Below are 12,832 nucleotides of genomic sequence, written 5' to 3' on the forward strand. Positions count from 1 at the left end.
TGTAGTTTTTTTTAAGGTGGTTTATTTTTGGTCATATTTGAAATGCTTGCAATTGATATTGGGCACTATGTTATTATTTGGGAATTAGTTTAAAAAGAGCAACATGTTTTGCTCCTATATACTTTTAAGACATGAATGATCTCACCATTCTTCTGTATAGACTTCACCACAAATTTGATGTTTTTTCTTGCTTGAGTTTTAGCAGAATCCATGTTACTCTGATAGGAGCTTTTTTAAAAAATTCAAACTGACGTCTTATCCCTCTTAGTGCCTCAAATTGTATCCTGGTTTTGCGTCCTTGAGATCATGCTCCCAAAAGTTTGTGTATATGTCTTCTTTTGGACACACCTTTCAACTTTCTTACAGCTGATTGTTACACAGCACGAAGCACTGCTGGTCCCTAATCCAGGTCTCCCTCTTTAACCAGCTGCGTCTGTGGGTTCACTGAGGTTTACCAGTTGCTCTCTGCATTCTCTACTTACATGACTTTTCCACATCTCTCCATTACCTTTGTCAATAGGTGTTTTTTTCTAGTTGTATCCATTCAGTATGTGGATTCCATGTAAAATGTACCATTTTCTGTATATTAAATAGATCCTTTCCATGATTCTATTTTCTCCTACTTTTCTATTTGTCTCTTTCCTTCACTGACTGTGAGTGGAGCTCACTGCCTTCTTCTTTGTACTCTTGGTACTTAGTACAGTGTCATTTTCTTCACATTACAATATGAAATAATTTTGGATTTGGAGAAAATGTGAAAAGTGGAAATATATGATCCAACATCTGTGTGACAACATAACTTTAAAAAATCATGATGTTCAGTAAACTAGTGATTGAAACATGTTAAAGTTGTTATGAGTGGTATGTAAATGATAATCAATACTAGGTGGATAAAAGGAAGATAACATGAAACTGGCAGTGTGTTACAGTGGATTAAGCTGCCACTTGTAGTGCTGGCATTCCATTTTTATCCCAGGCGCCCCACTTCCCATTCAGCTCCCGGTTATGTGCTTGGCAGAGTAGTGGAAGACAGCTCAAGTACTCGGGACTATGTTCACTTGGGAGACCTGGCTTCTGGTTTAGCCATGGCCCAGCTTTGGCTATTGTGGCCATTTGGGGTGTGAACCAGCAGGTGAAATATTCCTCTCTCTTTGTTTCTGCTTCTACCTCTCTATATTTCTGCCATTCAAACAAATACATCTTAAAAAAAGAGAAACACTATAAATGGGTTTAGGGATGTAACTTAACTTTAATACAAATTAAAAAAATTTAGACAACTTACCCATAAGCAGTTTTTCTGAGAATTTAAAAAATTTGTTTATTTGCTTTAGTTCTGGCCCTGCTGTCATTGTCCTTGCCCAAGTAACCTTAGGTCAGCATCTGACTTCTTTTAGGTTTCTCATCTGTAAAATGAGAGATAGGGCAAGACAAAATCTAAAGTATGCATCAAGTTTATAATTCATTCTGTCTAGTAACTGTTTGCCTGCTCATGGTCAACATTTATTTTTAGATGACAGTTTGGAGTATTCTGAGGAGTTTTTGGAGGAAAATGAGGAAAGCATGGTAAGCTTTCATGGCTTCTCTTCAGTTGACAACCCACGAATCAGGAAGCACTTTCCAGAAACTTGGATTTGGCTAGACACCCTCATGGGGTAAACATTTATCATATTTTGCCCATATATATTTTGCTTAGTGTTTGTTTTCAATAAGTTTGATCCTGTTTCTGGTATTTATGTAAAAATATAGTTTAATTAAGACTAAGTAGACAAAATATTTTTAACTTTAGAATGATGCTTATTGATTTTAAATATGGTAGTTAATAAAGCCACATGTCTTATTGGGAATGTACCATCAATGAGAGGCTCACTTCAAATTAAGGGCAATTTTAACTTTCGTGAAATAGGTGGATCTCATTGGAGAAGAATTTTTGGGAGTGTATTTGTGGATGTGGTTCAGGGAGGGTGATGGTGTGAGATTCCCTTCTGGCAGGGCTGCCAGCTGGCCTTTCTTGGCATTCCCAGTGAGCCACAGCTGGAGGGCCTGCATGTGTTGGAAGGAATCCAGCCTAACTGGCAAACCATGTTTTACCTAATAGCCAAGCAGCAAATCAAATCTATACAGTATTTTACAGTTAACCAATTAGAGATATTTGAAATAAGACAAGAATCAAATGTAATTAAAAAAAAAAACCCAAAACCAATCAGTCATATGACAGGGATACAGACAAAAACTGCATATTTAGAGAAATAGAATTGTAGTTACAGTTGAACTTATGTATTTACTCTCCATACAAAATTAATAAAAAGTAGTGATTATTCTGAAGGTAGCCTGGCACTTTTAAGGATAAATATAGAAAAATTATATTGGACTATGTAGTGATATGTATTATTGTATCACATTGTGGTCTATTCCTTGAGAATTTGGGATCTATTGTTTTATGCCTGGATGTTTTAGATAGTTTTAAATTTAGATCTGTGACCTGGAAGATAAAAATTTTTCCAAAAGTAGTTAAATTATGTTGACTTACTATAAAAATGTCTATTCTTAGTTTTGTGATTGTATATATTTATCTTTGCTTCAGCTCCAAGACTACCCAAGCATTTGAAGTTACTGTACCTGATTCCATCACTTCTTGGGTTGCTAATGCCTTTGTCATCTCTGAGGACTTAGGGCTTGGACTAACAGCTGCTCCAGTGGAGGTAGTATATTAAAGGACTCTTTGTCAGTGGTTATAGTATATTAGGTTAAGAAAGTTTCAGCTACTTAGAGACTTTACAAAAAATTATTGCTTATGATATTCATTATAGTTTAGTTATTAGCTTTGCTTTTGTTTTTCATGTGCTTCATATTTTAGAATGTAAACTGTGTTCAATATGCTAGGCTCATATTAAGATTTGGATAGAAATGTTCATTGCTGAGTGGATCTAACCACTTCTAAAGACAAAAAGAGAGAGAATTTCCATGTGTCCCTCTTCAAGGAAGAGCAGAACTTCTAAAGATATCCTCCAGCTGACATTCCTTCACATCTCTTTGGTCAAATTCCATCTTGTGTTTACTGTAGCCGTGACTGACAAGAGGAATATAACGAACACTAGTGTCCTGGGAATAGGAACTCTCAACCACTTCAGCCAACCCCCCCTTTTTTCATCCTTTTTTTTTTTTAACATTTTATTATTATTATTATCATTTTATGGTACAGTTCCATATTCCCTTATCCCCACCCCAATTCCCTCCCCCTCCACCTAGTTCCTCTATATCATTACTAACATATAGTTCTTCAAAAGCCCCTTCAAAAAGTGTTTCCTTTCTGAAAGCCCAAAATGAATTTTTAAAAAAATATAACTCACCTACATACATTCTGATTTTCCAAAAGCATCAGTGTGATGGCCTGAGTGAAATACTATGGAGAAACAAAAGGAAAGTAATGTGTAGTAAAATATAATTCGTATGTAAGTGATCAGTTACAGCTGCACCTGAAGGCAGAGTGGCACATTTAAATGCTCACACCAAACACAGAATCTCCCTGTGTGTAGCAACAATGACGAAGTAACTCGTGTGCTACTTCAGCAACTTAAAAACCTTTAGTGATGCTGCTTATGGTGATGTAACTTTCTGAAGTGGTGAATAGCTTTTGGTACATGTTATAAACAGAACAAAGTACAACATTCTCTCAGTTTATGTTATAAATGTGTTCATGAAAAAATACAGTGTGTATAGAAATATACTTCGGCAATGTATACATTGGACATCAGAAACTTTGTCTACCTAAACGTCTGAAGAAATTGTGAAGAATTATTAGGTGCACGAGACAATTCTTTACTGTCTGAGACTGCCCTGAACATTGCAGACCTTCACCAATAGCACTGTCTGCAGTGATTGTGATCATATGAGACACTTTCACAATGACCAGATCAACCTCTCGAGGCAATTACTGGTGCCAATGAGAGGTGAGAACAACAGTGAACACTAAGTAAGATTTGGCCTGAGAGAACGGGGAGGGACTCAATGTATCTGCACAAGTTGGCCAACAATGTTGGAGTTGCGTCACCAAGGAGAAAGCACACATGCATGTGTTAAAGGGAGTAAGCAGAGCATTTCCTGCCGTGGTTAGGTTCCCCCTCCCCCCCCCCGGAATAACACAGGGACTGTTTGGCTTGCCTAGTGGCTTTTTTTTTTTTTTAAGATTTATTTATTTTTAGTTAAAAGACAGATCCACAGAGAAAAGGAGAGGCAAAGAGATTCACTCTCTAAATGGCTGCAATAGCCAGAGCTGAGCTGATGGAAAGCTAGGAACCAGGAAGCCAACTCCCAGCCCCACATGTGGGTGCAGGGTCCCATGCCTTTGGACTGGCCCTGACTGCCTTCCCAGGCCACAAGCAGGAGCCGGATGGGAAGTGGGGCAGCTAGGGTATGAATTGACACCCCTGTGGGATCCTGGTGCATGCAAGAGGAGGACTTTAGCCACTAGGCCACCACACCAGGCCCACTCAGTGCCTTTTAAAACTGATAGATTCGGTCGGTGACAGCAGAAAAACAACTTGCTTTGGCATCAGACAGGGAGGGATCTATTCTGGCTTTTCTGCTAGCTAGCAACATGATCTTATACTAGTTATAGAAGCTTCCAACTTCTTTTTCTTTTCTGTAAAACAAGAGTGTAACATTTTTGTAGGATAGTGATGATTATGTGAAATAATTTATGACATGCCTCACTTTTAGTTGGCAATTAGTAAGATATGTTGATGATTGTTTTAATAATATAAATGAAATAATTTTCCTGGCATTTACTGGGATTACATGCTTTTGCATTCTATTGCTAGTAAGCAGACATTTCTAGGTAAAGCTTCAAGTGTTACAGGTTTTGTAAGGGTTACTTTAACTGGGTAAAATGTGAATACTTTTGACTTGAATAACAAGATGTACTCATTATGTTATTTGCAGCTGCAAGCCTTTCAGCCATTTTTCATTTATTTGAATCTTCCCTACTCTGTTATCAGAGGTGAAGAATTTGCTTTGGAAGTAATCCTATTCAATTACTTGCAGGACGCCATTGAGGTAATATTTTCAGGGTCTTGTTTATCATTTTTGCTTCATGGGAAAATGAAAAGTCATGTGGGATTTGGCTTGGACATTTGGACATCTGGCTTCTCAGCCTCTTCTATGCATTAGTTTCTGGGGAATTGAAAGCAGATCATCCTGGTCAGTGAATTCTTCTGCTTATTAAGGTCCAGACACTCTGTGGTTCACTCTTTGCACAGTAGTTCCTTCATTTCCTGCTGTCTCTGCAGCATTCCTTTCTCCTGCTGCTGTGCATTTCCTGCTAGTCTAGACCATGTTACTGCTTTTCATTGCTGTTACCAAGTCCACTGCAGCTGGCTAGAAGGATCCCCACAGGTCCAGGGTGCCTTTCCGGAGGACGCTGGCCCATTTTGTTGCATTTGCAGTCTTTGTTTGGAAGCAGTGCATTGTATTCCCAAGGATTTATTTCCTGACTCATGGGCCTGGTGTTTCCTTAGCCAGTCAGTTCCCTGGAAGGGGAGCATCAGGTCTATTGTTTATGCTGTTCTGTCAGTTGTGCTGATTCTGCCCATGCTTTACAGTGAATAGTGATATGGAATTAACCTTATTGCACAAGAATGCTATAACTTCTTTAAACACTGTATCTATATATTGTTTTTATTTTCCAATTTTGCTTCTTAATTTATTCAATCCGATGCAATTTCATGTGCAAAATATCTGGAATCAGAAGTGTCACTTTCAGTGTCTAGTGCACTAGTTCCCAGCAAATACAATTTAATGGAGAATATGATTAATAAAATGTAAACTTAGACAAATGCTGTCTGGGTGAGATTGGCAGCCTTATTGGAGTTTACCATCAAGATCTGCTTCAGGCTTGACTTGCGCTTTCCTTGCAATCATTCCAGCAGGGATCCTTATGTGTGTTTGTCTCACTGTTTCTTAATAGTACCAGTGTCTCTAAGGGAGACAAAGCTAAATGAAGGCTGATAGTGATAACAGCAAATGGAACAGCTTTTCTGTGCAGTCTTAGCACTCATTGGCTTTGTGCAATAAGTTTTATATTAGTGGGAGGACTGGAAATGAAGCTAAAGGTGTCCTTCCTCCAGATATCTGGAGATAGAGAAGTAAAGTCTTGAAAAGAAGTGAAGTCTTTTCTGACAGCCTTCATCATCTGGGTTGAATATTTTTCTAATAATCTCCAATCTTGAAACTCACAGATTAATACTATGTAAAGTGGTGATAAAAATCTCTACTGAAGAGCACTTATTTTATACAAAACTTTCCATATTTCTTTTTCTTCCAGGTTAAGATAACCATCGAAAAAAGTGACAAATTTGATATTTTAATGACTTCCAATGAAATGAATGCCACAGGATACCAACAGACCATTCTGGTCTCCAGTGAGGATGGGGTGACTGTTCTTTTCCCTGTCAGACCAACACATCTGGGAGAAATTCCTATCACAGTAACAGCTTTTGCAGCCAATGCTTCTGATGCCATCACTCAGAAGGTTTTTGTAAAGGTAAATACTTAGTCTTAAATAAGCAAAATGGAAATGTATACCTCGGACAGAAACAGAAGATGTGTTTTCTCTTGGTAAAATTTGTTGGCTATCATACCAGGCTGTCTACGTTCTTGGAAGTGCTTGATGATTTTGACATCTGTATGTTTTACATGTAAATCTACATACATCTGTAACATAGAAACACACACTGTCTTAGAAAGAATTGTTCATTTCTTTTTGAAATTTAATCATGAATGTGACTACAAAGACTCTTTCATGATTTTTTTAAAGATTTTGGTTTGAACTGTATTTGACAAAGCAGCATCACTTAAGCTGTGTAGCACCTGCAAGGCAGCTTATACAGTGTGTTAGATTCATTTAGGTTGTCAGCAGCCAATTAGAAACAGAGAAGCTAATACTACACTACAAGTTTCTTATCATGTTTAAAGAGAAGAAGAAAGAATTATGTCAGTTACATACGCTCTGGGCAGCTGTTGTTTATAGGACCTCATCAGCCATCTTAATTTTCGATATTTACAAATGCCTAGCTGTAAAAAGATAACAAAGCAACACCTTGTACCTTTAACAGATTCTTCTATGACATTCCATCAAAAGCTTAAAAAAGAAAGCTCAACTTTTTTCTTAAAATTCATTTATTTTATAATTTTATGATACAGTTCTATAGGCTTTGGAATTTCCCTTCCTCACTCCGTAAGTTCCCACCCCCCAACAATTTCCCCTATATCATTATAATAGTATAATCTTTCATAAAAGTCATAAGCCCATCATTCTGCTATTTAAGTGTTTCCTGATTGTAGGTAGAGTCCCACATCCTATCGTCAACACATAGTTAATAGTTACCAGTTTCATTGGGAGTCCATCTGGAAGTAGAGATGTGTACTGCATTGTATCTTCACATCTGAGTATGATAGGCTCTGTTACACAGTTGCTATACATCCCCTTAAATGAAAATCAACAAGATAAAATCAAATAAAACAAATAAAACAAATAAATAAATCAAACAAAATCAACAAGAGGAAGAAACAATAGAAAATTTACAAAGACATAAAGTTAAATAACATGCTACTGAATGATCAATGTGTCACTGATAAAATTTTCTTTACCATTTCTTTAAAATTTAAAAAGATTTATTTATTTTGTTTGAAAGGCAAAGTTTTGTTGGTAAGTAGAGTTGGAATGGCATGGAGTGGAGAGCTTCCATTTTCTGGTTCACTTGGTGCTGGATCGGGGCAAAGCTAGAAGCCTGGAACTCCATCTTGGTCTCCCATGTGGATGGCAAGGTCCAAGTGCTTGGGTCGTGTTCCATTGCTTTTTAAGGCACATTATTAGGGAGTTGGACTGAAAATGGAACAACCAGAATTCAAACTGAAGCCCAAATGATATACTAGCTTCAAACACAATAGCTTATCCCGTTGTACCACAATGCCAGTGCTGTCACCTCTGTTTTCTTAGTAGAATCTAACGTATATGCTAATGCCATGAATCTTAACTTGTGAATGATGATGGTACTCCATCACAAAGAAATCTGATGAATTAATATCAGAACAGAGTTGTGTCCATGAAGAGGAAAGTGAGTTTTGAAAATGTTTGCAAATTAAGTTTTCCATTTTGTAGAACTCTTAGGATTTGAAAGTAATTGTGAACATGTGGAAGGAATAATATCAGCATATCTACTTTGCATCATTCCTCTACCAGGTTGGCTATGTGCCTTCTTGAAGATTAGAAAGCCCTACCAAATCATAAGCTTTCATGTTGAAAGCAGTAGTGTAGCCAATACAAAACAAGCCGTGATGCCTCCGCTTTATATAAATCTGATCATGACAGGCTGGTCAAGCTGATGCTCTTATGGCATATTGCATTTGTGGAAGAAGAAAGAACAGAAAGTAGAGTTACTTCCACATGGAGAGTTGCTTTAATAAAATCTGTTAAAGGCACATATATGATGCTCATCAGAGGTTTCATTTTGATGCTGTTGTGTTGTATTTTGTCACCTGCTTGAACAGTTGGCTCCCACTTGTGGGACACACTGGCAACTTCAATTTTCTCCTAGGCTTTGAGTGGTCTGTAAGTGCTTGGGGCACAGTAAGAGCTTCAGCTCTTACATGAATAGCTTCATAAGGAGTTTCTTTAATGTATCCATTCTTCCATTCCCCCATAGTCAATTGCACTCATCCTGAGGACTGAGGCATTGAATTGTCCTTTCTGATATTACTTAGGAAATTACCTACTAACTTTTTAATGTGATGAATTCTTTTGCTTTCTCATGACATCCAGCCACATATGCAAAACATTCAGTAAGGGTTTTGCTTCCAGATCCTATGTTAAAAGCTATAGTTGCTTCATGCAATTGATCACATAGAAATTTTGGTGCATATACGTGTGTGTGTGAAGCACTGATTGCTGCTTGGAAATCTGTTGATTATAGAGAACCCACATCAGGTTAACATTTGCAAAGTGCAAGTGCTGTGTAACCAGCATCACCTCAAACCCTTTCTCTTCCTTAAAAACCTGTTTTTGTGGGGATGCCAGATTATCTTCAAGTGGTTAATGCTACTGAATTTCTGGCCATTGTTAAGCACAGCCAGAGTAGGTACAAAATCACCTTTCAGTATGGTGATCAGGTTCAGCAGCTTCCCCAAATGATAACAGTTGCCACGTGGTCGCCACCCTGCTCACATACCTGCTGTAGCTGCCACTTCTGTTGTCATTGCCATCACTGTCACCACTCAAACACATATGAAAGTGTACATATTTACAAAATACTACTACATGATGTTTTAATAATGTGTTTATGTGTAATGTGCCCAATCAGGGTAAACATACACATTTCCTCAATGTTAATATTTCTTTATGGTAAAAACATTGAAAAGCCTATCTTCTACTTTCCTTTACAATAGAGAAATGTATAGTACACTAACATTATCTATAGTCACTCTAGGATCAATAGAATCTCCAAACTTACTCCTATCTAGCTGCAACTCGATGCCCATCAATTGACCTCTTTCATTCACTCTCTTTCCTTTCCTTTCATAGGCGTAACCATCATTACACTCAACTTCTATGAGATCACTTTTTTCAGAATCCATGTATGAGGGAGATCATGTGGTACTTGCTCTTCTGCACTTGTGTTACTTTATCTATATATAATTTCTGCATATACGTTCACACATGTATGCATACATATTCATTTAGATCCAGCTGTGTTATTGTGATGGACAAGATTTCATCTGTTTCATGGCTGAAGTGTATTCATTATGCATGCAGACCACATTTCTTCATTCATTCATCAGTGGATGAATGCTTAAGTTGTTTCATTTCTTGGCCATGGTGTATAGTGCTGCATTGAATGGGGAGTGTAAATGTCTGTTTGGCAGACTGATTTCATTTCCCTTGGATATATATACCCAGCTGTGAAACTGCTGGATGCTATGATGGTTCTGAGTTCTTTTGAAGAATTCCTGTACTCTTTCTCACAATGGCTGTACAATTTTACATTCTCAGAATATTCAAAAGTTCTCTTGTAAAGAGTCCGATACAGTCATTCATTGACATCTACAAATATCTACATTGGAATTCTACGTTGTTATCAAATTGTCATGAAGATTTGGACCTTTGGAATTGCTCAGTGTAGGCAAAAGAAATTGTACAGAGTTTTCATATTTTTATCTGCATAAAAAGATATTTCACCATAGTGGGTTATTACTTTGTTCTGGGGTTCAAATCCCAGCCCTGTCAAACATATAGGATCATATACATAATTCTTGTCTTAGAATAATAGTCTCTTCTCCAGAGAGTTTTTCTAAGCATGTTTTTACCTTTTCTTTGTCACTTTCATTACCACTCCATGAAATGTGTTGTGTAATTTACCTAGGAAGTAATTACTTAACAGAGTTTGAGGCATTTACCTAGCTGTGCACCAACCTCAGACACGATAGGCCTCCTAAGGTTTATCTTTATATATACATGTAATTCTTTCAAAATAGATGGATAATGGCCATGTTAATTGTGTTCCTTTTTTTCCAACAGGCTGAAGGAATAGAAAAATCATATTCAGAATCCATCTTACTAGACTTGACTGATAAAAAGATAGGAACTACAACAAAATCTTTGAGTTTCTCATTTCCTCCTGACACAGTCAGTGGCAGTGAAAGAATTCAGATCAACGTAATTGGTAAGAATAGAGTATAGCAATATCCTACTGGTTTATTGGTATGTGATATATACGAGGGGACCTCCAAAGTATTCGTGACTAATATGCATTATCTTTTAATTCCATTCTCTTGAACTTTTAGAAGCCCCCTCCTTATATTGTTCTTTCATTTTAGAGTCGTATTTTCTTTTTTTATCTTAATAAGAAGATATTAAAAGTTTTTATTGGATTTTAGCTGTTTATGACCATAGAGAGGGAAGTAAATCATATATGTTAGGCCAGTTCCTTTCAATGTTCAACAAACGTGTGAATGATCTATGGATGCCAGGCCAGTTCCTCTCAATATTCACTGTGTGTGTGAATCATTTGCAGTTTTGTTTAGAAGCAAATTGTGGTTTAGTAAGCTTGGGTGGAGTCTGGGGTGCTGCATATCTAACAAGTTGTGGAAGGTAGTGATGCTTCTGGTCTGAGAGCCACAGTTTGAGCAGCAAGGCTCCCAATGGCTGGAAGGAAAAGCTCCTAAGAACAGAGCTTCAGGCTCCTGTGGCTGGATGACCACTGGGGGCTGTCAGAATCCTCTGTGGAGCTTTGTTAAAAGACAAATGTCTGGACTGTTTACCTTCTAAGTCAGACTCCCTTGGGCTGTGGCTGAGAATGTATAGAAGACCAGGAACATAGAATTAAATGATTTATTTTGATACAAATGGTTTTTGGAATCCATGCATTATTTTTCATAATATTTGCTTTCATGAAATATTTGAAAATACTTGCTGTTTTTTTGAAAAGTTTCTGTGAGTGATTTTGTTAAGCAAGGTTTGAGAGATCTACTGCTTAGAGCACTTTTCAGTGCAAAATGCAAGTAACCTTTACAACAAACATTTGTCCACTGACTTTTGTTACCTCTCCTATTACATTTTGAATTAAACCTAGCCTTCACACAAATGAGGTATGAATGAGGATCTCCAGAGAAACAAAAGCAATTGGAGATGAGGAAGGTCATGAAGGAATTTGCTCATCCAGTTATGAAGGCTGAGAAATCTAATGATCTAAAGCCAGATATCCAGGAAAGCCAGGGGTGTAATTCACTCTGAATCTGAAATCCTGAGAACCTGGGGGAACTGATGATCTAATCTACTCCAAGAGTGGGGCAAGGTGAAGTGAGATGTTCCAAAGAGGCAGGAAAAAAGGAGTTTCTCCTTCCTCTATCCCTTTTCCTATTAAAGTTCAGTGGATTAATGATGCCCCTAGACATTTTTGGGCCATCTGCTTAGATTACTGATTCTCAGTACTCATTACTCAGATTACTGATTCTAATGCTAGCCAAGAACTCCATGTTGGCCTCCAACTTGGGTAAGGCAGGAACCCAAGCACTTGGACTATCATCCATTCCTTCACAGGTGCAGGATCAGGAGTACAGAGTAGCCAGGAGCCCAACTGGCACTCCAGTGTAGGATTTGTGAGAGTAAATTCTGCTTAAGCATCTCCCACAATGTTGGCATGCTGAAAGGTTCAGTAATGTGTTCATATCCATTCATACATAAATCCAAAAGAGTCCTCTGACTTTTAAGTATATATCATTACTCCTTACAGAGGAATGAATTTGTGGTTATAGACTTTCCAAGATGTATTAACAGGGAACTGAGTTAGAAGTGGAGCAGCCAAGACCTGAATCAGTGTCCATATGGTATGCCAGTGTGGAAGGTGGAGGCTTAACCTGATATGCTATTCTACCTACCTCCAAGTTTCTGTTAACTTTGAATATTACAGGTATGACTGATAGTGACAATAATATAACTTGCTTATTTCTCTGTGTTAGCACTAAAGTGCATACTGGCTTGCATATGGCTTATTCTTATGGAAGATACTTTTCTCCATTTTTTTGTACTTGATTTTTTTAGGGTCAAATTTTCAGTAGGTATTTGGAAATGGCCCTGTGGTCAACTTCAAAATAAATCATTTAGAAGGCTACTCTTCATGCAGCTTAATAACAGTGTATCAAAATCAGAACTTAGCTTCCACATTTCCAAAGTTTTACTTGTTTCCTTGAGTCGTGGTGTTAGAATGAGAGTAGAAGAGTCTTTTCAGCAGCAATTTTTGTTTACTTTTAGATTACTAGCTTTGAAGAGTAATCCTCATTCTTT

The 12,832-nt window shown here is 37.5% G+C and overlaps 1 protein-coding gene across 3 annotated transcripts in view; it reads left to right on the plus strand.

Moving 5' to 3' along the window:
• Positions 1–12,832, plus strand: part of CD109 (CD109 molecule) — a 135,779-nt gene that overhangs the window by 89,400 nt on the left and 33,547 nt on the right. For all 3 annotated transcript variants that reach the window (XM_040983637.1, XM_040983638.1, XM_040983639.1), the window contains 5 exons: positions 1,511–1,652; positions 2,582–2,699; positions 4,939–5,052; positions 6,320–6,538; positions 10,568–10,712. In XM_040983637.1, the coding sequence (XP_040839571.1) occupies positions 1,511–1,652; positions 2,582–2,699; positions 4,939–5,052; positions 6,320–6,538; positions 10,568–10,712 (738 nt within the window). The remainder of the gene's footprint in view (positions 1–1,510; positions 1,653–2,581; positions 2,700–4,938; positions 5,053–6,319; positions 6,539–10,567; positions 10,713–12,832) is intronic.

The sequence above is a fragment of the Ochotona curzoniae genome, unplaced genomic scaffold (genome assembly GCF_017591425.1).
Source record: "Ochotona curzoniae isolate NIBS_2020 unplaced genomic scaffold, NIBS_Ocur_1.0 contig_3819, whole genome shotgun sequence".
Taxonomy (NCBI): domain Eukaryota; kingdom Metazoa; phylum Chordata; class Mammalia; order Lagomorpha; family Ochotonidae; genus Ochotona; species Ochotona curzoniae.